The 20,145-nt window shown below is 54.2% G+C and overlaps 10 protein-coding genes across 10 annotated transcripts; 4 read left to right on the forward strand and 6 right to left on the reverse strand.

Moving 5' to 3' along the window:
- Positions 1 to 143: 143 nt before the first annotated feature.
- Positions 144 to 920, reverse strand: PHYSODRAFT_489989 (hypothetical protein; the record flags this gene model as incomplete). The annotated part of the gene is made up of 2 exons (XM_009523998.1): positions 144 to 328; positions 500 to 920. Coding segments are annotated over 2 exons (606 nt in total), but the record flags the coding sequence as incomplete, so codon positions are not given.
- A 2,670-nt stretch (positions 921 to 3,590) lies between these two features.
- PHYSODRAFT_421266 (hypothetical protein) lies at positions 3,591 to 4,181 on the reverse strand (the record flags this gene model as incomplete). The annotated part of the gene is made up of 1 exon (XM_009523999.1): positions 3,591 to 4,181. A coding segment is annotated over one exon (591 nt), but the record flags the coding sequence as incomplete, so codon positions are not given.
- A 183-nt stretch (positions 4,182 to 4,364) lies between these two features.
- Positions 4,365 to 4,988, forward strand: PHYSODRAFT_298076 (hypothetical protein; the record flags this gene model as incomplete). Its single annotated transcript, XM_009524000.1, has 1 exon — positions 4,365 to 4,988. One exon carries the CDS (start codon positions 4,365 to 4,367, stop codon positions 4,986 to 4,988), a length of 624 nt encoding a protein of 207 aa, XP_009522295.1.
- Positions 4,989 to 7,103: 2,115 nt separating this feature from the next.
- On the reverse strand, positions 7,104 to 7,466 carry PHYSODRAFT_298077 (hypothetical protein; the record flags this gene model as incomplete). The annotated part of the gene is made up of 1 exon (XM_009524001.1): positions 7,104 to 7,466. One exon carries the CDS (start codon positions 7,464 to 7,466, stop codon positions 7,104 to 7,106), a length of 363 nt encoding a protein of 120 aa, XP_009522296.1.
- A 2,138-nt stretch (positions 7,467 to 9,604) lies between these two features.
- Positions 9,605 to 10,076, forward strand: PHYSODRAFT_382665 (hypothetical protein; the record flags this gene model as incomplete). Its single annotated transcript, XM_009524002.1, has 2 exons — positions 9,605 to 9,926; positions 9,991 to 10,076. Coding segments are annotated over 2 exons (408 nt in total), but the record flags the coding sequence as incomplete, so codon positions are not given.
- A 1,246-nt stretch (positions 10,077 to 11,322) lies between these two features.
- On the forward strand, positions 11,323 to 11,857 carry PHYSODRAFT_354216 (hypothetical protein). The gene has a single exon (XM_009524003.1). It carries the CDS (start codon positions 11,357 to 11,359, stop codon positions 11,744 to 11,746), a length of 390 nt encoding a protein of 129 aa, XP_009522298.1. The 5' UTR covers positions 11,323 to 11,356; the 3' UTR covers positions 11,747 to 11,857.
- A 1,544-nt stretch (positions 11,858 to 13,401) lies between these two features.
- On the reverse strand, positions 13,402 to 13,932 carry PHYSODRAFT_285302 (hypothetical protein; the record flags this gene model as incomplete). Its single annotated transcript, XM_009524004.1, has 1 exon — positions 13,402 to 13,932. The coding sequence occupies one exon, from the start codon at positions 13,930 to 13,932 to the stop codon at positions 13,402 to 13,404; it is 531 nt and encodes a 176-aa protein (XP_009522299.1).
- A 424-nt stretch (positions 13,933 to 14,356) lies between these two features.
- On the reverse strand, positions 14,357 to 16,090 carry PHYSODRAFT_327794 (hypothetical protein; the record flags this gene model as incomplete). The annotated part of the gene is made up of 1 exon (XM_009524005.1): positions 14,357 to 16,090. One exon carries the CDS (start codon positions 16,088 to 16,090, stop codon positions 14,357 to 14,359), a length of 1,734 nt encoding a protein of 577 aa, XP_009522300.1.
- Positions 16,091 to 16,311: 221 nt separating this feature from the next.
- On the forward strand, positions 16,312 to 17,149 carry PHYSODRAFT_312696 (RNase H-like protein; the record flags this gene model as incomplete). The annotated part of the gene is made up of 2 exons (XM_009524006.1): positions 16,312 to 16,472; positions 16,624 to 17,149. 2 exons carry the CDS (start codon positions 16,312 to 16,314, stop codon positions 17,147 to 17,149), a joined length of 687 nt encoding a protein of 228 aa, XP_009522301.1.
- Positions 17,150 to 18,698: 1,549 nt separating this feature from the next.
- Positions 18,699 to 20,009, reverse strand: PHYSODRAFT_496359 (hypothetical protein; the record flags this gene model as incomplete). The annotated part of the gene is made up of 2 exons (XM_009524007.1): positions 18,699 to 19,378; positions 19,697 to 20,009. 2 exons carry the CDS (start codon positions 20,007 to 20,009, stop codon positions 18,699 to 18,701), a joined length of 993 nt encoding a protein of 330 aa, XP_009522302.1.
- Positions 20,010 to 20,145: the final 136 nt, after the last annotated feature.

The raw sequence follows: 20,145 nt of genomic DNA on the forward strand, positions 1-20,145 counted from the left end.
CCCGTTGCCGGCCGCTCTATCCATGGCAGTGTGGTTCGACAGCCCCCCATGTGAAGCAGCAACTGCAGGAAAAAGAGCAGCATTGCCAAACTTGTCGTGTAGCCATTGCACCGCATCCAGCTGGCCGCACGACGCTGCGTCGATCAGCATGCGTGACGGGTCATAGTAATGCCAACTTCGGACAAATACTTCACGATGTCCAAGTGTCCCTCACGAATAGCGCAGCCCATGGCGAAGTGAGGGTACTGCACCAACTCGCGCTCCAGCAGCCACTGAACAACAGGGAGATGGCCTTGCCCACACGCGACCTGCACCGCTTCTCTGGCGCCTTTCGTGACCCCGTTCTCCACGAGCCACTTGACCATATCCAGTCGACCGTTCTTGGCCGCTCCTTCGAGTGCGTGACTCTAGTCTTCACCGAAGTTGTGCTCGAAGATCCACTGCAGAATCGCCATGTGACCGCCTGCAGCTGCATCGTTGATCGACGGAGGAGAAAGACGGCAGTCCCCTGTGTACACGGTGCCCATCAGCCAGTGGACCAATTTCATGTCACCTTGGCGAACTGCCAGCCCCATCACTGCTGACAGGTTCCTCTCAGTATCGGGAGTGGCCTCATACAGCCACCGCGCCAGCTCACCATGCTCCGCTTCAATCGCATTCGCCATATCGTCCCCACCCCACACGATGGCGTTCCGTTCGTCGTCGGCTTGGTCTTCTACAGTCCCGTACTCGAGAAAGAACTCCTGAATCTCGCGTCGACCACAGCGCGCGGCTTCCTCCACGACCTCCACGCCCGCTGTACACCCCACAAAATGGTCGAGAAGCCACCTCACAACGCTCGAATCTCCTCGTGCTACCGCCGCCAATAGAGACTTGGAGAACTGGAATCGGTAATAGTGGACATCACTTCTCAAAAACGAGAGGGGAGCGACCAGCTCGCGCCTTTTGTCAATTCTGGAGCGCTGATCTCCCAGATGCGGTCGAGCAGGCGAGTCGACCCGAAGGAGCACGCAGACGCCAACGGGAGCATCACCGACCCGTCCAAGTACGAGGAGATGCACGCAGCGACATGGTCCAAGGCGGCCACAGCGGGATGAGAGCGCGATGTAAGCTCCACAGTTGTCAAAGTAGCCAAAACCATCCAATTATTGACTGCTTGTAGAAATATGTACACGTATTATGGTTGGACTTGTATGCACTGTAGTAGGTTGTTTTGCTCTCGGGTATTCCCTTTTTCGTAGTGAGTTGGGATATGGATAAATATCGTGACGGTGCCGACACATATGATTTTATACTTAGCCTCTGTATGGTGGCCGTGGTCCAATCAAATGGCGATGACCGATTATTATCGAATGAGAAGGGCGATAGATGGTATTTTATCCAATCATCAACGTTAGGGGTAGGTGTATGAGCCTCCGACACTCCTGCCGACGTATAATGTAGGCAGGGCTGTCGAGATATGTTATCCACCTATAGTGAAGTTAAGTAATTAGGTGATTATACACATATTTTGCACGGTGCCGACACTTTACTATGACATTGTATTGCTTCTGTTTGCCTGTTTGAAGCGTTCTGTATGGCGCTTTCGCTTGCTCTACAAATTCAACCGAGTTTCGTCGGTAACGCCCGAACCATCTCTGATTCATGGCACAAGCTGTTTTGGGCATTGCCGAAGCCGCTGTTGTCGCTGCCACTGAGCCTCAGTGACTGAGGTGCGGACTGTGCAGCGTAGAGTTCAAAGTAGGCATCAAACTTTAATTTATTCAATGTTAAAATAAATAACTACAGACGTAATATTCGTGCATTACACTGCACCACCAAGCACCACCAAGCACCACCGCGCTAGTAGAAAGCGTCGCCCCACCCTGCAGCGGCGGAGGCACCACCAGTAGCAGCCGTATAACCACGTCCTACTCCTCCCCAAGATCGCCAGCAGCGAGCGTGCCTCTCGTCACACCCAGCTATCGACAACTAGAAGCCGCCGGCGCAACGTGCACATCCGCTGCGCTGCTGCTGCTGTTGGGTGCCGTGGTGGCGGGCGGCTACTGCTACGTCTGCTGCAGGAGGAGGTGGATCCCTTGGCTCTCCGCGTCGCGTGCTGTCTGCTGCTCTAGCCTCCGCATCTTCTCCATCTTGGGCACCTTCTTCTTGTTCTTCTTGTCCCGCGTGATGTCCAGCGTGGGTGGTAAGACATCGTCTGCGCCGCCGCCAGGCGCCCTCCATCAATCTCCTCCTCCTAGCTCTTGCTCTCGGCGAACTTGTTGCCTCCGCAGTCCTCCGCGCACTTGGTGGCCTTGGTCTCCTTGCTGTCCTCCGCGAAGTTAAAGCCCTTGGTCCCCTCGCCGTCCTGCGCGCACTTGATCCCTCCGCCGTCCTTTCGCGCTCTTGGTCTTCTCGCCGCCCATTCGCGCTCTTGAGGCCTCTGTCGCCCTCTGTGGCCTTCGTCAGCACGCCGTCCCTTGTGTCCTCGCCCCCTCGCTTTCCTCCTCGCTATGGTGTTCTCGCTCTGTGCCTTCAGTCCATCGCGCTTCCTGCCGTGGGTTTCCTGGTCGTCCGCTCTCTCGTCTGGCTGGAGGGGCGCACCGCCGTGCCCTCACACTGGGCGAGGAGAGAGGGCCAGTATGATGGCGATGACGAGACATCACGCCTGCGCATGCCCGCACGCCACGGACGCGTAGCCTGGGGAGGGGGGGCCGTAGCGGGCATGCGCAGGTACTGCACTCAGGGTCGCCGTAGGGTCGCCGCCCGCCCGCACTGAAATGGGAGAAGTGTCAATGTAGCCCTTTAGACCAATCATAAAATTTCATCATTTTCACCAATGATAGATCGTGTCGGCAGGTGTAGGCAGATGTCGGCACCGTCATGGTATGGCACAGACCAATAGGTGGAGTAACTCCACTGGAGTTGCTGTATCGTCACGATCGCCACCTGCCACCTCCAATAGAGGCCACAAAATTATACGGAGCAACATGTGGATCTGAAAGGTGTGTGCTACACCACGGCCAGGACTACAGATACTGAAACATATAATGCGCACTTGGATGGACGAGAGTTATAATTGGCAATATAACGCGACAAACATTCGCCCTTACCAATTCCACGGGAGTGGGTCTTATCGATGCTGACTGCGATGGGAGGCGGACAATACTCGGCAAGCGTTCAAACAATTTGGCTGTGGGCCCCGTTTGGTTGGCATTTCCGAGAATCGACAACAGACTGGTGCTCTCTAGTGAAACTTGGTGCTGGATACAGGAACGAACGCTTATTCCAGCTCGAATTTGGCTTTGCAGTATTCCGGAAGAGGAACACAGCGATCGCACAGCCTCCAGCAAATGTCCATTGTAAGCAGTGTTGGTAGTAGAACCAGCAACTTTGTGGATACGTGCAATGATACCAACCGTTCGTTGATGAAGTTCTTGCAATTCCACTGCAGATTGCACGATATCAACAGCGGCAATAATCAATAGTGTTGTTGTCGACAGGGTCTGCATGAAAGTCGTCAGATACACCGCATCGAAAAAATCCACAGTGAAAACGGCGTGAACCGGGATCATGTCCTCTTTGTCGGAAGCCGCCATTGCAAACACCTTCTTTATCACCAGCCGAAATGCCGGGAGTAGCATAATTACTGGCAGCTCGTAGTTCCTGTGGTTTGTCTTAGTGAAAAGCACTTGGTAAAAAGGGTACACGACGTAGAGGAAAGCTTGCAATATCGAGATTTGCTTCATTCGACGAAGTAGCTCGTGCTGATGAAAGATTTCCCAAAATGCACGGGACCCCATCACAATCCTGATGTAAACCAATATAATCAGCGAAGTTAATCCACCAAGCGTGAACATATAGAATGGGATAGGAAATACCCACACCGCCGCTACCGCCATTCCACTCGAAATGTAGCCGACCCCGACAGCAATGCAATATAAGATAGTGCGTAGAATAGAAACTTCATCAATGCCTATCCAGAACCGCATGTGAATGGTGCTTGCAATACCGACAGCAATTCCAACCATCCCCACGCGGAACCAAAAGCCGTAGTTAGCCTTCCAACCAGCTGCCGGGTCTTGAAGCGGAATACTTTCTTGCAACAAAACGACTGCGACAACTAATAGTGGACTGCCGACAGTAACAAGCAGCGCGCGAGTTAGCGATGTGCCACGGGAGTATTCTTCCAAGGCCAGCATCACGCTTCGGTCCACACAACCAATATCCAACTTCGGTTTTCGAAAGAAAGTCAAAAAGCGCTACCAGTAGTTTTGTGAAGTACCATAGTAGGTCAAACCTATCAATCGTTGTGATCCATCTATCCCGCTGAATGAGATACGACTTACCAGTTCAGTTCTCTCCTCATTTCCCAATTTGCCAACATGAGCGTCGAGGATCATCGGTCACGGCGGCGCGCGATTGTGCGCGTGATTGTGCGCGCGACAAACGAGGAGAGGATCTACGGGGAGTCGACCGGGGAGGTGAGCGCAGTCCAGCGCTCAGGGCGGCGACCGTCGCGCCGTGCCAGCCGCGATCAACTGCACGCTCAGCTCTCTGCTGCGAGAGAAGAGCTGCGACAGGTACGTCAAGACCATCAGCACACGCGAACTCAGCTTGGAGTCGTTCAGGCCGAGCTCGACCACGCCCGAGGCATGCTCCAGATTCAACGCGAGTCTCACGAAGCGGCACAAGCTGAACATGCTTTTGTTCTCGACGTGATAAAAGATCGACTACGCGCAGTTGAGAAAGAGTCCCAGGAAGCACACGACCATTTTACCACAGCGCAGAAGCTACTCGGCATAGAGCAGCACCACAACCAGCTAATGCTCGGGCATCTAGAAATGGCTCAGACCAATCTCTTCCTGCCGTTAGGGCTGGGTACCAGACGTGCGTGGCCTGTCCTCGGCGATGGCCCCAGGAACGTCACTCGCCCCAGTGGTCTAATATGCGCTGCACCGCTAGCGATAATGTCTGCCGAAGAGAGTGGTGATACTTTGGCTCTGTGAGAGTCGAATGTGGAAGTTGCGGCGACCATGGGGAGATGGAGTGCCGCTCAGGGCTCGGTAAATTCCTATATCCGTAAGAATGATTTGCAGTAACTTACGGGAATAACTTACTGATACCCCGTCACCAATTTCGTGCAATAAGAAATAGGAAATCTATACAACTTAGATTTAGTACGACCACTTCTCATGCACTCGACGGCAATTGGTGTGCAAAAGGAGCATGAAAAAAGAGCAACGATTTACAATGAGTCCCTCATTTCTAATGTAGATATCTTGCAGACATCGAGTTCAGCTGTAATAGAATGTGAAAATATTATTGTGCCTTTCACTTATTCTGCCGTGATAATTCTGGCATAATTCTAATCCCTTCTCGGCTCTAATTATGCCCTGAGTTATCTAATTCCCATGTTAATTCCGGGTCGTCCCACCGGTCGAATTAAGAGCGGCGATGGTGAGGCCGAGTTAAGAGCATCTCCACCGGTGCTGAGTAAAACTAAAAGCAAATTGCCCTCAGATCCGTGCCTACAACGACACAACCGTGCTAAAGACAGTGCGCAGCTTCACCGGCCCTTGAGACTCGCAGCGAGCGCGTTAAAGCTCTTGGTTCGGCGCCAGCAATGGGGACGGCGAGTCCTAGCTGTATAGCCCTATAAAGATGAAAACGGGCCCGGCAGCACGTCGAGGAAGACCCAGGGATGACGTAGCAAGGGCGACACTGCGGTCTGTGACGCTTGCGCTGCTTAGAACGCTTGACATGGCCCTACTACTGGCTGGTCGACATTTACCCAACCATTTACTCAAAGCCTCCTCCGTTGGCAAACTTGTGCAAAAATTTGATCTGCGTAAAAATGGAGCAATTTGCTCAGCACTTACTCAAACCGGTGGAGCTGCACAAAACTAAAACTATAATTAAATATTGACAGAAAAGGGGTAAAATTTAGTTTTACTCACGACCGGTGGAGATGCTCTAAGGCGGAATAAGCTAATCCAGCCTGAGTTAGACGGAAACAGAGCGATTGGCGGTTTGCTACCCACCAATCCATGCCATTCTGCTCGTATCTCCGTCGATAATCGACTCGATTGCCTTGCAAATGCTGATCGCGTGGGTTAAGGGAAGCACTCACAATCATAGTCGGAATTAACACTAAATAAGCGTTGCTCGTCCTTTTATGGATCTAATTCCACCTGATTTAACAGCTCACCCGCCAAAATAGGTGAAAGGCACAATAATACATATATTATTAACTATCCATTCTTTGTGTTGTATCTTAAATACAGGCACATGAAATCTGATGCATGCGTAGGATATGTGTACGGTGATGGCTAAGTTACCCAGGGTAACCGAGGTAAACTATCCACACGGGCTCGAACACACTTTGAGTCGTGGTAGTTTAGTGGGGAAAAATAAGAAAATAACACAATTACTTTTTTGGGGAGGGTTGGAGAGCCCTATCAATATCGTATTGTATTTTGCTTAGCCCTGGTGCCGCTGCGGTGGATCATCTTTTCACTTTTCTTTTTCACTTCGGACCCAGGAACCTTGCATCTGATCAAACCAATTTGGTTAACAAAAGGAGTCTGTATCTAGCTATAACAAACAAAACCAATCAAGCCGCCACTTACGTCGTTTGATTCATTTTTGGGGTTCGAAGGCAACAGCGCTAACATCCTCCTGTGTGTCGCTCCCGTCCCAAGTCCCGCCTCAGTGTCCGCTCTCACATGAGGCTCGCCGCCAGAGATGCGCCACATGGCTAATCTCAAATGAAACAGGCCCTTAAAAAATCATAGTGGCCTTGAATGCGAGTTGCTCACCAAGTCGTGTTTCGAACCCCGTTTAACTCGGAAATGGCACTTTCCAAAGTGCATCCACGACTTACAGCAATTCGGACTCAAGTACGATTTATTGATAAGGCGTGCTCGATAGTCGTACGAAACAACTACGAAGCCTGACCTTTAAGGTCGTCCATTAACGCTTTCACATTGAGTGTTCCCCACTACTACTCATCACACCAACACCAAATTCATGCATTCAACTTGCTTCTTCCACGTGTAGAAGACTCGGTAGAACGATTTGCTGGCCTTGAACTCGTAGCAGTCCGTCTCGCCAACCCGCTATTAAAGCCGCAGCTCCCACTCGGAACTCTCTTGGGTAGTCGAAGGATCTTGCGTAGTCGAATCCGAAGGTGATGCGGGCGACGCTCGTCGTTTCCCCAATATCTTTTTGTGAGAGGGGTGGCGGCGCGACGTGTTGTTTGCATCGGAGGCGGCGGCTTGTTCTCGTCGAGAAGACGCAACGTCTTGCCCAGACTGATTCCTTGCTTCATACAACGCGTGCTCTTCACTGATCCTCTCTGCCAATTGCGCAGCTATCGCTCTTTCTCTTTTGTGCTTGACGACCACGAGACGACACGCCTCCAGCATGCCATGTGCTCGAGCCACGACCTTGTCCGCTTTCTTCGCGCGGACCCCAGCGGCCATCGCTGCCCGTTCGGACGGCGCTGCCCGTCGTGTTCCAGTTAAGCTGTTTGCCTGCACCCGTTTGGTCGCCGCGATCGCGTGCACCTCGGCAGCTTCCCCTCAAGCAGGCTCACCTCAATCTCGTTCACCCTAACTAGCACGTTCTCGTACTTGGCCAGCGCTGCTTCACCGAGTAGATGATAAACTCCCTCTTCTCGCGCACGGCCCCCGTGCTGTCTTTGATGTACACGGGCAGCTTAAATTGCTTCAGCTCCTGCGCGACCCAGCTCTCCACCTCCGATACCAAGCCGGCCCTGAATCGATAACTCCCGCGAAGAAGAGCACCCCTGTGCCCTGCATGATGCCCTTGCCGATGCTGGCGGGCATCCCCGTGATGCGGCCCTGCATGTCGATGCCGTCGCAGTGCTCCCCAGCGGCTCCGTCTCGCCCACGCGGTCGTCGCCCCGGTGGACGTTCATGTCGATGTCTAAAGGCGCCTTGTACACCGCGGCGCCCTTCTCGAACTCACACCGATCTTTGGCCATGTTCGCCGTCCCGCTTCGGAAGTACTTGAGCACAGCCATGTGCAACCGCAGCTTCGAGGGCTCGCGGGCGTCGTGGGACTCCTCCCGCCAAGACGCAGCCACCCACCCACATTTCGCTCAAAACGTGGAATTTTGCCGACACTGATGAGGATACGCTTTGTCATTATTTCGGATGCTCGAGTTCGCCATGGTTACGACACTGCTATTGGTCAATAATATAGTTCTTACCCAATGATTAGCTGGCCATTTTCGTCTAATAGGAAGTCACGTGATTGATGAACCCATCGGTCGTGCACGACTGGCAATATTTCCCTTGCAGTCTGCAGAGTGAGTCCAGTTTGGCACTGGTCTGGACCGGTAGAGATGCTCCCAACCCGCTGATATTTCCTCCCTGACTACCGGTACTCTACCATCGCTCAATTAAGTCGAGGGCGTCGACCTCTCTTGTGGCCGCCTTGGACCATGTCGCTGCGTGCATCTCCTCGTACTTGGACGGGTCGGTGATGCTCCCGTTGGCGTCTGCGTGCTCCTTCGGGTCGACTCGCCTGCTCGACCGCATCTGGGAGATCAGCGCTCCAGAATTGACAAAAGGCGCGAGCTGGTCGCTCCCCTCTCGTTTTTGAGAAGTGATGTCCACTATTACCGATTCCAGTTCTCCAAGTCTCTATTGGCGGCGGTAGCACGAGGAGATTCGAGCGTTGTGAGGTGGCTTCTCGACCATTTTGTGGGGTGTACAGCGGGCGTGGAGGTCGTGGAGGAAGCCGCGCGCTGTGGTCGACGCGAGATTCAGGAGTTCTTTCTCGAGTACGGGACTGTAGAAGACCAAGCCGACGACGAACGGAACGCCATCGTGTGGGGTGGGGACGATATGGCGAATGCGATTGAAGCGGAGCATGGTGAGCTGGCGCGGTGGCTGTATGAGGCCACTCCCGATACTGAGAGGAACCTGTCAGCAGTGATGGGGCTGGCAGTTCGCCAAGGTGACATGAAATTGGTCCACTGGCTGATGGGCACCGTGTACACAGGGGACTGCCGTCTTTCTCCTCCGTCGATCAACGATGCAGCTGCAGGCGGTCACATGGCGATTCTGCAGTGGATCTTCGAGCACAACTTCGGTGAAGACTAGAGTCACGCACTCGAAGGAGCGGCCAAGAACGGTCGACTGGATATGGTCAAGTGGCTCGTGGAGAACGGGGTCACGAAAGGCGCCAGAGAAGCGGTGCAGGTCGCGTGTGGGCAAGGCCATCTCCCTGTTGTTCAGTGGCTGCTGGAGCGCGAGTTGGTGCAGTACCCTCACTTCGCCATGGGCTGCGCTATTCGTGAGGGACACTTGGACATCGTGAAGTATTTGTCCGAAGTTGGCATTACTATGACCCGTCACGCATGCTGATCGACGCAGCGTCGTGCGGCCAGCTGGATGCGGTGCAATGGCTACACGACAAGTTTGGCAATGCTGCTCTTTTTCCTGCAGTTGCTGCTTCACATGGGGGGCTGTCGAACCACACTGCCATGGATAGAGCGGCCGGCAACGGGCACTGGCTCGTGCTGCAACATTTGCACTCGATTGCAACCTCCATGCATGCAGCAGGACAAAATGGCGGACCGACGTGCTCTGAATGGGCCCTCTCGTCGGCGTGTGCGCAGGGCCATCTCAAGATTGCGAAATGGGTACATGCCACATTTCCGCACTTGCGCTTCCAGCCTTCCACCACGAGTATGGCCGCTCGCAACGGCAGTCTCGAAATTCTCCAATGGCTTCACAGTCTGCCCGACGTGGAGTGGTCCACCGATGTCATGGATGCAGCGGCTGAGAATGGCCATCTCGCCTTGGTGAAATGGCTCCATGAGAACCGCACAGAAGGCTGCACAGCGAACGCGATGGACTACGCTGCTCGCAATGGCCACCTGCAGGTTCTGCGCTGGCTGCACTCGAATCGTGTCGGACGCAATGGATTTCGCGGTTGATCGCGAGCACTTTGAGGTGCTGTTGTTCTTGCGAGCCAAACAAACCGAGAACTGCACTACTGCAGCGAGGCTGTTCGCTATAGAACACAGACAAACTCACATCCTCAGCTGGTTGGAGAAACGCTACCCGACTGATGAAGAAGCCTAGTGCGCGATTGAGCTTATAAAATGCAACAAAAATGCACTGCGCTTCGAGGTAAAATCAATTTGCTAATTGTGATGTTTTAGTACAAATAATGAAACTCGGTGAACTTTAAACGCACTTGTAGTGGCACGTGCACATGTAGACACTAGATTTTCTTTGCCGAGGCAGCTACTGCACCGTGTAGTCCGGCCTGTGAATGAGGAAAGAGCATCTCCACATCGAGCGTTGTTGCTGTGGAGGGTGGACTGCAGCCCAACTATTACATGTATCCGTACTGTACCTGTACTGTAGATCAGTGTTGGCAACAGACTGGAGCTGCAGTGCAATGATGACGATTGCTGGGCAGCAGTGCTGGGGGAGGATGCCGCCTTCGGCACACCTCAACGTGTCTACGGCGGACATCATCATGCCTTCGGAACCACAAGCTGCAGCAGGACACCAGAGGACAAATCTTCAGAAACGCAGCGCTGCATTTCTGAAGATTTGGGTCTTGCCGTCTCTCTTGAGTGAAGGTCGTCGACGAAGCACTTGGGCTCCGCTTGATTCGGCACCAAGCAGCACGGCTGGGAGCCAAAGCCGCTGCGCCGACGCCGTGGCATCATCAGCTCCGGATAGGATGCCCCAAACATGCGACGAGTCGAAAATGCGACGAGGCGAATTCGATGGGCACGCGAAAGGCGGTAGACGAACGCAAAGTGCAACAAGGACCTCGCAGCTCCACGGCAGACCAAGCAATGCTCTGCAGCACCGCAAGCAAAATCCAAGCTCTGAACTGTGTGCCTTCACCAACACAAGAGCTTCTGCGCTACAATGCCAAGCCGCACAGGTGGCGAGCCAGCGCGACACGCCCAACAAATTCAACAAATTATTGCTCGGCCAACGTTGGGCCACGGCAGCCGTCTTTGGAACCTGTGGGGCTTGTTTTTGGCGATGAATCTCTGGCCAGGCACCTGACGCCCAGTCTTGGCAAGAGGGGGTCGTCAGTCGCTGCGTCGGGCCAAGGCTTTTGGGCGGTGCCCGAGGTGCTTCAAATAGTCAGGGACAGGCGGCCGGCATCCAATCACGGCGGAAGTGAACACGTCCGAGCTCTGTGCGCTGGCGTAGGTAGGAGGCGCGCGTCGCGCTGTGCTGGGCCAGCCAGTCACAGGTGAGCGGCGGTCTCCTTGCCTCGTTTCATTTCTTCCGGACCCCCGCCAGCTCGGCATTTCCAAACGCACCAGCAAACCCCCAAGCCAAAGAGCGCGAAGGTCGCAGCAATGGCAGTGCAGCCCGAAATCCACGCGCTCAAGCTCCAGCAGGCCGGGCCGCAGCCCTTCAAGTCTCCTCGACGTCTCACGAAGCGTCCAAGCTTCCGTCGTCGTCACTCGCACCCGCCTCCCGTCGAGCTGCCGGAGAACGTCCGTGCGCTCAAGAACAAAATCCTCGAGACCCACCCGGGCAAGCTGCTCCGCTTCAGCCTCAGCCATATGCGCCACATGGCCACCCCGCCCGTGGTCATCCCCGGGGAACTCGGAGACCGACGAGCAACGCGAACGCTGGTGAGCGGCAAGAGCGTGCCTCTCACCATGAACATGTGGGAGAACTGCAAGCGCACCAAGCGGACCAGGCGGTTGGACATGATCGACGAGTACGTTACCTACCGGTGATGCGGCGCAGCAGCTCCTCGCCAGTCCCCCAGTTAGCCCACTTGCCGCCGTCCGAACGACACTTACAGCGCCGAGAAGTTACCAGCTACCCCGCCCCCACAGACTTATTAGAGACTTAGAGTGCCAGGTAGCCTAACTGAACGCGACACTATTTCTTCAGAGGGCTTGGTCTTCTGCGCACATGTGCCAGTGTGTATTCAACGAGAACCGGAGATCCCCCATCCTGCCAAAAGTCTCCCATTCTCAGGGAAATCCTCCTTGGTCGACCGACCATCGCAATCGTCTTCGCCTTGTTGTTGTGCACCGCGAAAGCCCCTCAAAGCCGAGCTGTACATGTACAGAAATCTGCCTCAATACCGAACGGGTATACAATACATAACCTCATACAAATAATACTTCAAGGTCCAACGACAGGAGGAACGGAGATGGGCAAAGGTACTGATGTAAAATCCAGGATACCTTTGTTTGGCTAAAAGTACCAAGCTGTGCAGTTTGAAAATTGGCGCCCTTTTGATTGTCTGTGCGATCTTCTCTGTATTTACGATTCCACTTTCACATTTGCGCACTACCCGCTAAGCCCTCTAAGAGTAGTACAAAATAGAGCTACTAAACGCACTGATGTGGTGCGAACACGCTTGGTCGAAGGTCAGCGCTGAAACAACTCAGCACTGCTTTACTCGGGTTTGATTAACTAAGCAAGCGTCAAATCCCGTCTAATATAAACTAATTCAGTACAACCTTTTCTCTGGTAACGCTGAGATCACTTTATAAACCTAGAGCCCTTATATATATCAGGCGTTCGGTATTCAGGCAGAGTTCTGTATTACGATAACGGGGGGCCCTACAGCACCGGCAGTCCAATATGCGTGTTAGGATGACCGACTGGTGACAGTGGTAATCGGCGGGATTGGATGTCCTTGAGGGCCATCACATCACTCGGATTAGACTTTGGGCTCCGATGAACCTCACCTCTGTTCGACATTGTCTTGTGGTTTGACAGGCATTTCATGCTGTGCTCGAGGGCCGACCCACCTCACTTTCGAATTGGCCGCGCTCAGCTCAAACCCTTTCGTTTAACAACACGCTACAGTATGGGGCTGCTCCCTCCGCGCAAGAAGTCGAACCTGCTCTTCAAGACGCGTCTGAGCGCCCGGACGAGGACCCGCTCGTTACCACGTCACTGCCACTGGGGGCCCAGCAACTCAAGACGCGCATCTTGCAGGCCCACCCGGAGGCGTGCATGCGCTTCAGCATGAGCCGCATGCGTCATATCGTGGCCCAGCTACCAGTGGAGATCCCAGCAGAGCTCTGTGGCAAGAACGTCGTCGCCAGCCGCGTGGCAGGGCACAGCGTGCCGTTCACGCGAAACATGTGGGACAGAAAGATGATGATGTATAAGAAGCGAATGCTCGACATCATTGGGGAAGGAATCCACTACCACTGACACAGCAGGTCACCCCACACAAAGTCTCCGAACTGTAAGTAGTGTCGTGAAAACCACAGGTGTAGATTAATCTGGTGCAAAATACACTTAAACTAACTGAAGCTACAGTATTGCTGATGCACTCTCATTTCACTTCGGCTGATCATATTCCGAGCGAATACTTCTGCAGTCTTTCAGCGAACTTTTGCAGGTCTGGAATACTCTTGAGGTCCTAGAGCACAGCTTTCATTTGGGTCTTCGAAATGTGCTTTTCCAGTAGCGAGACGATTTTTCTATCAGGAAAATTGTCGACCCCCCCCTTCTTGTTCCTGTAGGTCTGCGTGAATCTAAACCACTGGACCAGCTTCTTGTTCTCCAGGATAATCTTCTTCCCTGAATCTAGGTGGAAACGCTTAAACATAAACGCAGGAGTCCTTCCCGCTGCAATCCATATCAGCTCCGACAACTTCATATCAACTTTCCGAAGTCTCCATGTCGCTCGGTCCAGTTGAACAAGCTTCGATACGCTTAATCTCTCTTCGCTGTCTGCTTCGTCTTCAGTGTTGGAGCCGTCTATTGCGCTCACCTTGTACGATCGGAGAAGCCTTTTCGCGGCGCCCACACTCCCATTGCTAGTGAGTAAATGAGCGGGAAAATGCTGCCTTAAAACAACGGTTGGCTTCGGTTGTGCGTGCGCCGAGACAGTGTCGATACTCGCTAAGAAGAACAAGATGGCCAACAGCATAGCATAGTGCGTGTGCATCTTGGTCCTTGGGTCCTGAGGGCTCTCGATTCCTGCGTGAATTCGGAAATGAGGCGAAAAGTCCTTTATCTTTTGTAGCTCCTATCAGACTCTGTGGCCTATCCTAAACAGGATCCGTGCCAATATCGGCATTTCGATCGCGTTAGATCTGACCTGCGCGATATTGCAGACCTACTTCGTTCGTACTGTATTTTACTAAAAACAACTTACTTAAGTATGCATTTCAACATTGTGCAAGTGTAGGCTTGTATCTCTTGCTTACGGAACGCCCGTGCCGGGGAGCGTTGCTTCTGAGGAAATGGTAGCTCCAACCCAAAATGCCTTCGCACATGCAGCCAAAAGTATCGAGCAAACTGTATCGAATATTATTAAATCGATTGCATAAATTTCTTGTTCCTGCTCGAGCAGACATCCTCGGCTATCATCACGAATGCCACAAGTCATCGGGGTAGTGCTTCTCAAGCCACGCAAGTATGTGTTTACCCCCGCCGTGAAGTGTAGCGAGCTTCGCTACGGTAGTGCTGCCTTCGGTGCGCTGATCACGCAGGTATAGCAGCACCTCGAAGAATCCGGGGCCAGCAGCGAGGTCCATCGCTTCAGTAGTACACCCCTCGGAGCGATTATCATTCAGCCATCGGACAACGTGCAAATGACCGAAGTGTGCCGCCTGGTTCATCGCGTACTCCGTGCACCCCTCAGATCGATTCGAGTGAAGCCATTTCACCACAGCAAGATGACCACCACTGGCCGCCTCATCCATCGCAGACGTCGTCCACTCGACGTCCGTGTGAGTGTGAAGCCACCGAAGGATCTCCAGTTCACCGCTGCGAGCGGCCATTGAGGTGGCGACACGTGACGTACACTTCTCCGGATAGGTATCATACAGCCATTTGACGATATTAAGGTGTCCCATGGCAGCAGCCGCTTGAAAGGCGATGTTGGAGCACAATGGGCCTCCAATTCGCCCTTCTTCCTCATATGTCACGGCAACTGAATGGAGATACTTCAGCACATGGAAATGTCCATTGGCTGCAGCTTTGTCCATCGCAGTAGGTCTTGGAAACTCCCCAGTCTCGATCGGCGGGAAAAGGTCCACAGCATTGTTGTGCGTGAACTTCCCATACAGCCATTCCACAATGTCAAGATGCCCACGCTCGGCAGCGATCCTCATCATCCCTGCCGCTGAATCCACAATGCCGACATCATCGAGATATTTCACAACATCTAAGTGACCATGATAGGTAGCGCTGTGCACGGCGTACAAGGCGTAGTAACCTAATTTGTGGCCGTGCAACCATCGCAATATGGGCAAATTCCCCAGCTCACAAGCCGCATGAACAGCTTCGTCCACTCCTTCGGTTATGCCATGGCCTACAAGCCATGCCAGCATCTCCAAATTGCCGTTCTTAGCTGCACCCTCCAGTGCACGATCCGATCCGCCGTCGTAACCTTGCTCAAAGATCCATCGCACGAGCTCCATGTGACCGCCAGCAGCAGCATCGTTGAGCGCCGGTGGAGGAAGATTTAGATCCGGTCTGTACACCACATCAAGCAGCCACCGAATCACCGACATGTCTCCGCTTCGAACGGCGAGCTCCATTGCTCTGTTCAGGTCTCGATCAGCTTCGGGGGTGTTCTCGTACAGCCAGCGCGCGACCTCCGGGAAGCCTGCTTCCAGTGCATTGACCATATCATCGGTGCCCCAACAAATAGCATTCCTCGCCTCGTCGTCTTCATCTCCTTCGCGCTCGAATTCCAGCAGAAACTGCAGGATCTCGAGTCGACCGTTGCGCGCCGCGTCTTCCACGACCTCGACGTCCGCCTTGCACCCCGAGAAGTGCTCCAGAAGCCAGCGTGCAATCTCCAAATCTCCTCGAACCACCGCAGCTCGCAGTGACGCTGTGAACTGGTGTCGATAGTAGTGGATATCGCTCCTCAGGTGCCTGCATAGAGACCAGCGATGACTTCCGTCCTGAGTCTCCGGGTCGCTGCTGTCCCAAATGCGGTCCAGAAGTCGAATGGGCTCAGACGCACACGCCTGATCCAGTGGAATCAGACCTGAATAGTCCAAATACGAGGAAATCGCTATCAGCACGTGGTCTAGGGCAGCCACGGCAGGCCGAGGACGCGCGGCGAGCGTCACCAACGTTAGCGGCATTGCGCCGGCCTCAGTGCTCACATGGTGTGCTGAACACAATTTGGGTACTTCACATTAGAAACGTCCCGTAGACTTCTAAAGCGACGTATTTACGGTCCCTTAAATACGTGCAACATTCGTTTACGGATATGGGGATTTGTAAAACCCGTATACACTCCCTTAAAAACGTGAGGAGCTCATTCTTCAGCCAGCGGGCAAGAGCCAGCGCAAGACACGCGCCAATGGACGGAGGTTGGTTCTACGCCGTGGCAGTGGGGCGCTCCCCTGGCATCTACCGCGACTGGCAGGAGGCCCGGCGTCAAGTGGATGGCTATTCAGGCGGCAAGTGGAAGAAGTTCGGCTCAAGCCGCGAGGCTGCAGACTACCTGCGACGCTTGGCCCCGTTAATAGCCCCCCTCAAGGCCAATACTACGTCACGCTATTCGGTCCCTTTTCGGGCATTTGCTCGTCCTTGGGTGCCGCGCAGGAACTCGCCCGGGGGCGCAAGTCTCCAGCGTGGAAACCTTCGCTGAAGGCGAGGAGATCCTAGGGAGCATGGGGATGATGGTGGACCCTGTGGGACGCATGCGTCCGGATGGCTCCTGGACGTGGGCGGCCTACCGCCGCGGGATGTCCCTTTTCGAAGTCCCCGACCCCAAAAAGCCCGACTCGTTGGTGGCTTTCTGTGACGGTAGCGCCATGGACAACGGCCAGTATAATTGCCACGCGGCCTACGCGTGCATCTTCCCGCACAATCGAAGCTGGGATGTCGTTGAGACGGTGAAGGGGCCCTTTGCCACGAGCAACCGAGCCGAATACTTGGCCGCACTGGAAGCGTTCAAGAGAGCGAATATTGAAGACCCCAAGTGTCAGAAGACATTAATGATTTACACGGATAGCGAATTGCTCGTCAACTCGATGGGCAAGTGGGTCATCGACTGGATGTACGACGGGTGGGTCACGTCGACGGGTACTCCCGTGAAGAATCGAGATTTGTTGCAGGCGTTGCTGGAGGCTCGAGGCAACAGCCGTGCTGTGATGTACGAGCATGTGAGGGCCCATTCTAGTGACCAAGACTAAAAGTCGCGCTGGAACAACGTGGCGGATCAAGCCGCAAGAAATGCCGCTCGTACTGCTGCGCAGAGTGCACCTCCACCAATTCCGCGTCCACGCATCTGCATGATGCCGGCAGTTGCTGCGTTTGGAGGCGGGGATCCAAATATTCGCACGTACCGTGATCTCTACAACCGAAATGATGGCAGAGCCATGGTCGGAGAAGATGCCGCCGCGGCGCCTTAACCCTGCAACTCAGCTCGATCCTGATCGAGCACTAAATACTTTGTTGCGTTAATGCTGGCAGCTGAGCTTTTTCAGATTCGTGGAGCGCTAGCTTTTGCGTATTGTAGGTCGAGTGAACAAATCTGTAGTCCTCGTTATCAAACATCAATTGCTTGTTCTTTTGCTGGATTATCCTGCTTCACTAACTCAAGTTCCCACGGTCGCCACCTCTTACAGGACATCATCGGTTACGACACTGGTTTTTTGATATGCACTTCAAGCTTCAAGCTTTTGCCATTTGCGCTCGCCCGTGACACTGCGTCACATCCGGTAAACTACGGCAGAGCGTTAACCGTTCACCAAGTACGGCAACCAGGCCACCCCCACGAGCCCGGGAAGCAACTGCGGCAGCGCGGCCAGCCCCACGATCCAGGGAAGCAACCACCGCCACCGCCGCCACCTCCGAAACGGCAGCGTGGCCAGTTCCAAGACCCCGGGAAACATCCAACGCGGCAACCCGGCCAGTTCCACGAGCCCGGGAAGCACCCGCCGACCAAAATCTCGTTGCTGCCGGGATTGGGGTTCGTATTGGTGTTGCCACCCGTGTTCATCAAGCCCGACAGAATCATCGACGCCACGTTCGGCTGCTCGTTCGTGTTCGGCATACCAGGTTGCTGCGGCTGCTCATTCGTGTTTGGATACTCGGGCTGCTGCGGTTGACCCGGTTGATCCGGTTGGTCTTGCAGGTGGCGAAGGTGAGCTCCTACACAACATACCAACGAGCACTTAAAATCTTCTGAAGATACATAGGAGAAAGTTGAGGTCTCGTACCCTTGGCGTCATCCTCGAGCCCGTACGCGCTTGGGACGACCGAAGCAGCGATCGCCGACACCAGAAGCAGTAGCAGCGCAGAAAACTTCATCATACACGCGGTCGAGCGAGGCTTGACTGGGTCCTTCTTGCTGCTTTGCTTGGACTCCTGCGAGGAAATTGGCGACTGAGCTCTTGGAGTAAGGCGTCGGAGTATTCTGGCTGCGTGCCGCCGTTGGCAGAACGCCTTGACGGCCGGTCCCACGATAGCGCTGACAGTCACAGTGATGAGGATAATCTGCGACGAGCCTGCTTTCGTGTTTCCGAGCAAGGGAATGCTCGACAACGTAGGAGCATTGCATCTAACGGTTTGACATTCCGCGGTTGCGTAGTTGACCTTGTCGCCCACGATGGGGATGAGGCTCTGACGTGGTATGCAGCGTCCATGTTGGCTGCTGCAACATGGCGTCAAGATGGTGTTGCACGAAACGAAAGGAATCAACGAAAGGCATCAGTGTTTACATGTACTTACCAGCTAGTTTCAATTCTCAGCACCAACGGTCAACGCTGCACCACGAGCAGCATTGTCTGCAACATCGTTCCACTTCGACCTCCAGTCCTTCTTGCCGGTGTGCGCCTTGACGTGGGTCCAGCGTACTCGACGCTTGCCCTTCTCCGCCATCAACAGCTCCAGTAGGTCGCGATTCTGCACTGACGCGCCGTCCGACTTCTTCCAGTTGTTCTTCTGCCAGGTCCCGACCCACTCCGTCATGGATCGGATCAGCAGCATACTATCCGAGAAGATGAAGAGCACGCGCGATGCCTCGGGGTCCTCGATGTTCGCACGCTTCATGGCTTCAAGTGCAGCCATGTACTCCGCCCGATTGTTCGTTACTCGATCTTCCACGAGCTGCTTGGCTACATTCCAGCTCTCGTTATGAGGGAAAATACACGCGTAACCTGCCCGACAGCCCCTGCGTCCATTCTCCAGAGCGCTCCCATCACAGAAAGCCACCAAGCTGCTGGGGTCTTTCGGGTCCGGGTCTCCCGACTGACCCTTGGTAGCTGCAGCGTGCTGGTTCACGAACGCCTCCGCCTGCTCCTTGGTCGGGAACTTCTTGAAGCTGGCACTGAACAAGTTCTCGACCTGCTTCTTGGCTTCAGCCCACGTGCGGAACACACCCGTCTTCCGCCCCTTAGCCACTGCATACCACCAACCACCTGCAGGTTTTGATGAAGTTTCTGCCATTTGAGCGTCCACATCCGCAGTGGCTTCTGCCCCGGCGAAACCTTTTGGAGCAGGTTCTTTCAGGTCGATCCCGACTCCAAGAGCCGCTCTCTGCTGCGTAGAGCTTGAGCTTGCATTGTTCTCGTCCTTCAGCATCGACGTCAGGGAAGCTGAAGAATGGCTACCAACTGTAGCCAAATAGTCGAGAGCCGCTTGTTTGGAGGCGAACTGCTTGTACACTGAGCGACCGGGATATCCGACCGTCATGGCGTCCACCTCTTGCTTGGAGGTCACGACCCCCGTCTTGAGACCTTTAGCGACGGCGTAATAGGTTCCTGGTTGGTCTTGTTTAAGTTTCTGAGCGGGAGGCTGCCCCACTACAACAGCATCCTCTCTGGGTCGTTTTGGGTTCGCAGCTGGTGGTGACAGCTCGGAGGAGGAGGGAGTGAAGCCATGTTGCTTGTTGTAGTCGTCGATGAAGGCGCGCGCCTCGGTATTCGTCTTGAACTTCTTGTACCTGGACCCGTTGAAGCCCTTTACCTGCGCCTCGCACTCCGCCCACGTCGTGAAGACCCCCGTCGAGCGGCCCGCCGCCACGGCGTAGAAGCCGCCGCCCTTCGCCATCGGATGCAAGATTTCGGGGTGTAGCCATTTCGCAGACGACGGTTTGATTGGTTGAAGGATGGATACATTGGTGTGGAGAACACCAAGTATTTTTGGACATTGAAGAAGACTTTTCTTCTCCTTGGTGGCTGCCCAT

The sequence above is a fragment of the Phytophthora sojae genome, assembly GCF_000149755.1.
Source record: "Phytophthora sojae unplaced genomic scaffold PHYSOscaffold_3, whole genome shotgun sequence".
NCBI lineage: Eukaryota > Oomycota > Peronosporomycetes > Peronosporales > Peronosporaceae > Phytophthora > Phytophthora sojae.